This window comes from Etheostoma cragini, unplaced genomic scaffold (genome assembly GCF_013103735.1).
Source record: "Etheostoma cragini isolate CJK2018 unplaced genomic scaffold, CSU_Ecrag_1.0 ScbMSFa_4659, whole genome shotgun sequence".
Classification (NCBI taxonomy): Eukaryota; Metazoa; Chordata; class Actinopteri; order Perciformes; family Percidae; genus Etheostoma; species Etheostoma cragini.
The window spans coordinates 1-3,833 of NW_023269053.1; the positions used below are offsets into that span (position 1 = coordinate 1).

The 3,833-nt window shown below is 42.8% G+C and overlaps 1 protein-coding gene across 1 annotated transcript in view; it reads right to left on the reverse strand.

Annotated features, from left to right (window-relative positions):
- Positions 1–1,485: 1,485 nt before the first annotated feature.
- LOC117941222 (complement C1q tumor necrosis factor-related protein 3-like) overlaps positions 1,486–3,833 on the reverse strand; it is a 21,259-nt gene continuing 18,911 nt past the window's right edge. The window contains exon 5 of the mRNA XM_034866311.1: positions 1,486–1,891. Coding sequence (XP_034722202.1) covers positions 1,608–1,891 — 284 coding nt within the window. The 3' untranslated portion in view covers positions 1,486–1,607. The remainder of the gene's footprint in view (positions 1,892–3,833) is intronic.

A 3,833-nucleotide genomic window follows, 5' to 3' on the forward strand; every position in this document is an offset into this window, starting at 1 on the left:
ATTATTGTTTCTAGAGATAATATCAGAGAAGAAGGACCTTCTTGCATTCCTCAGTTCCAAATTATAAATGCGAAGTCTTTCTTTATAGGTGTTATAATGGACCAGGAGAATGGTCCTAGAACGGTTTTAACCCCAACCGGCCCGTCAGACACCGCCTACCAAGAGTCTGGGTCTCACCGAGGTTTCTGCCTTAAAGGAAGTTTTTCCTCGCCACTGTCGCACTGTTGCTTGCTCTGGATGAGACTACTAGAACTGTTGGGTCCTTGTAAATTTTGGAGTGTGGTCTATCTGTATAGTGTCTTGAGATAACTCTTGTTATGAATTGATACTATAAATAAAATTGAATTGAATTAAATTGAATTAAATTGAATTGAATTGAATTGAATTGGTTTTTCGCCACCTTCGTTCAGCTTTCCTACACTCTCTTTTTTCTGTTCTCACCAGTAGGACATTTCTCCATGGAGACCTTTTCTTACCAGAGACAACTTTGACCTTAGTGGGAGCAATGGCATCAATAACATTTGTAATTTTACAGTTGAAATTATCTACAAGATGAATAAATGTTTCACTGGTGTTTTCAGTGATGTAAGGTTTTCTGATAATCTTTGTTTGGACACTTTTGGGCACAGAGATAGAGCCGTTAAAGAAAACACAGGAATGACCAGAGAGAGCAACGTCAGTCACCACACCCTTGGAAATGTTCAGACCCTTGGAGACTATCAGGTCCAGAGTGTGTCCCTTATTGTGGGTGGGCTCTGTCACATGCTGAGTCAGTCCATAGTTCTCAAAAACACAACACAGTTCTTTGGCCCCCCTGTCCTGGGGGGTCAACATGAATGTTAAAATCACCCGCATTGATTACACAATCAAAGTTAATGCAGATTATAGACAGCAGTTCATTGAAGTCATCAATGATGGTTGCACAATATTTAGATGGCCTGTAGATATTTAGAAATATTGCTTGATGGGAAGATCTTAACCGAAGAGCCACATATTCAAAAGAAGCAAAATTTCCATAATATATTTGCGTACAGTGGAATGAGTCATTAAACAAAATGGCGACTCCACCTCCATTCTCGTTCACTCTATTCTCACTCATAAAACTGAAGTTAGGTTTTTTTGCACACAAGCGTCCTTATCAGTCTATGGGGAAGGAGATAAAACAGGAAGACAGATAATAAGATAAAACAGGAAGACAGACTTCCAAAATAAGACAAGACAGGAAGAAAGACTACAAAAATTAGACAAGACAGGAAGAAAGACTACCACAATAAGATAAGACAGGAAACAGACTACCACAGTAAGATAAGAAAGGAAAACATATAATGGTTTGATGTTGAATTGGATAATCTGCTTTCAATAATTTAAAGTTTATCAAGAACAATACAGAAACACAGATATAATTACAATAATATTTGTTTATTCTGTAACTATAAGTACATGAAAAAGCAATAATCAGACACATTAACCACTTTATATTTAAAGGAAAACAAATATTACTTTTGTCCTTATTTTGATGCCAATGAACTCTAATAATAATATCCATGAAGTGCTGCGAAGACGTGTTTGAGACAACAACAACCTGTCACAGAGCTGCTGTTTCTGTCTCACAAGAGGAACAGTAGGTGTCCACTGAAGGTGGTGAGGCAGTTATAATCATCGAACACCAAACCGTTACCCAACAGGCGCAGAAACACCACGTCCCCCTTCAGCAGAGACAGCGAGACACCTTTAGAGCCGCTCATGAACCCGTCCATCTGATTCTCGAATACCAAGGCGACCTTCTCTGAGTTCTTCACCAACCACGCCCCCGAACCACGGCTGCCGTCCCCAAATGCACCGACCGTCCAATCAAAGTGGTACACTCCTTTCACCGGGGCAGTGAACAGACCTGAGGGACGTTTGGTTTGGTCGTGTTACAAATAGAAATTGAAAAGAAATTTATAATATATTATGCACATAAGGCAGATATAGTAAAGTGTATCATATTATGATTGCTCACGAATTAGTAAAATTGCACAATATGTGCATTATTATATATATAATAATGCACATATAGTGCAATTTTACTATATATATATATATATATATATATATATATATATACAGTGTATAGGGACCAAGGGCCGCTGTTGTGGTTTGGGGTTTGTTTGGGATTATTTGTCTCTTTTGGCCCCCCTTGTGTTTGTGTCCCAGTCTTCTCCCCAGTCTTGTGTTGGCGGTCCTGTCCTGTGGTCACCTGAGTGTCTGCATGTGCCGCTTTCTGCTTTATTTTGAAGTCTGTTTTTGTCTTGTCTCGCCCCTAGCTTGACTTCCTGTGCCTGCCCTCTCCTGTCATTACCTGATGTCTTCCACCTGCTGCCCCGCCCTCTCGTCACCTGCCCTTTGTTACCTCGTTACCTGGTGTATTTAATGTCTGTGCTTCCCTCGTGCCTCGTCAGTTCCTTTTGCCCTGTCGTCGTGCTCTGTGGTCCCTACCGTTTCCCTGATGGATTCTTCCCGGTGGACTTTGCTTCCCTGGATCTCCGTTTGTCCCGTTGGATTCTTCCCAGTGAGCTTACCAGCGCTTCTGCTCCGGCATTTGTTTTTCCCTAGCTCTTGGATTTTATGTCATTTTGTTTGGACTCTGTTGCTCAGTTTTTGTTATGATAAACCTGTTGAAGCTCCTGCCTGCTACTCTGCGTTTGGGTCCTCCTTCCACCGCCGTAACAGCCTCAATGATAAAAGACTGCACAGCTTTCATACCAGTAGATGGCGTACTCCCTAAACAAGAAAAGTACCTTCGCACAGAAATATTCACATGTATAAAGCACATGTGAATGAGCTGCCAACCAGGGGACTGGACGCCAAAGACCTAACCTCGTTAGATTAGGCAGTAATTAATATTAATAGAATATCAGAGCTACCTGTGATGGGGTTGTAGACGTTTCCGATGTTGAGGGGGACGTGGCTGAAGACCAGGGTTGTCGACGTGGGTAAGGCTCTAAAATCCTTTGTGTTACCTCCAGCCACCAGACAGGCTGAGAATGCAACCTGTGAGGCTGAGACAGACAGAGACAGAGAGAGAGAGACAGAGAAAGATAGAGAGAGACAGACAGATAGAGAGGGACAGAGAGACACAGAGAGACACAGACAGAGACAGACAGAGACAGAGAGAGAGAGACAGAGAAAGATAGACAGAGACAGACAGATAGAGAGGGACAGAGAGACACAGAGAGACACAGACAGAGACAGAGAGACACAGAGAGACACAGAGAGACACAGATAGAGACAGACAGACATAGAGAGAGCGAGAAAGACATAGACAGAGAAAGATAGAGAGACAGAGAGAGAGAGAGATTGATTTGTAGAAAACCTTTATTTTTCCAATAAATAGGACCTTTTCCATAATCTACCCAAAATGTCATCAGAGATAATAACGTGTCTCTCATCAGAGACAGGAACCTGAACTCCACTCTCACCCTGGACCAGAGACACCAACATGTCTCTCATCAGAGACAGGAACCTGAACTCCACTCTCACCCTGGACCAGAGACACCAACATGTCTCTCATCAGAGACCATAACCTGAAGTCCACTCTCACCCTGGACCAGATACACCAACATGTCCTTCATTAGAGACAGGAACCTGAAGTCCACTCTCACCCTGGACCAGAGACACCAACATGTCTCTCATCAGAAACAGGAACCTGAAATCCACTCTCACCCTGGACCAGAGACACCAACATGTCCTTCATTAGAGACAGGAAGCTGAACTCCACTCTCACCCTGGACCAGAGACACCAACATGTCTCTCATCAGAGACCAGAACCTGAAGTCCACTCTCACCCTGGA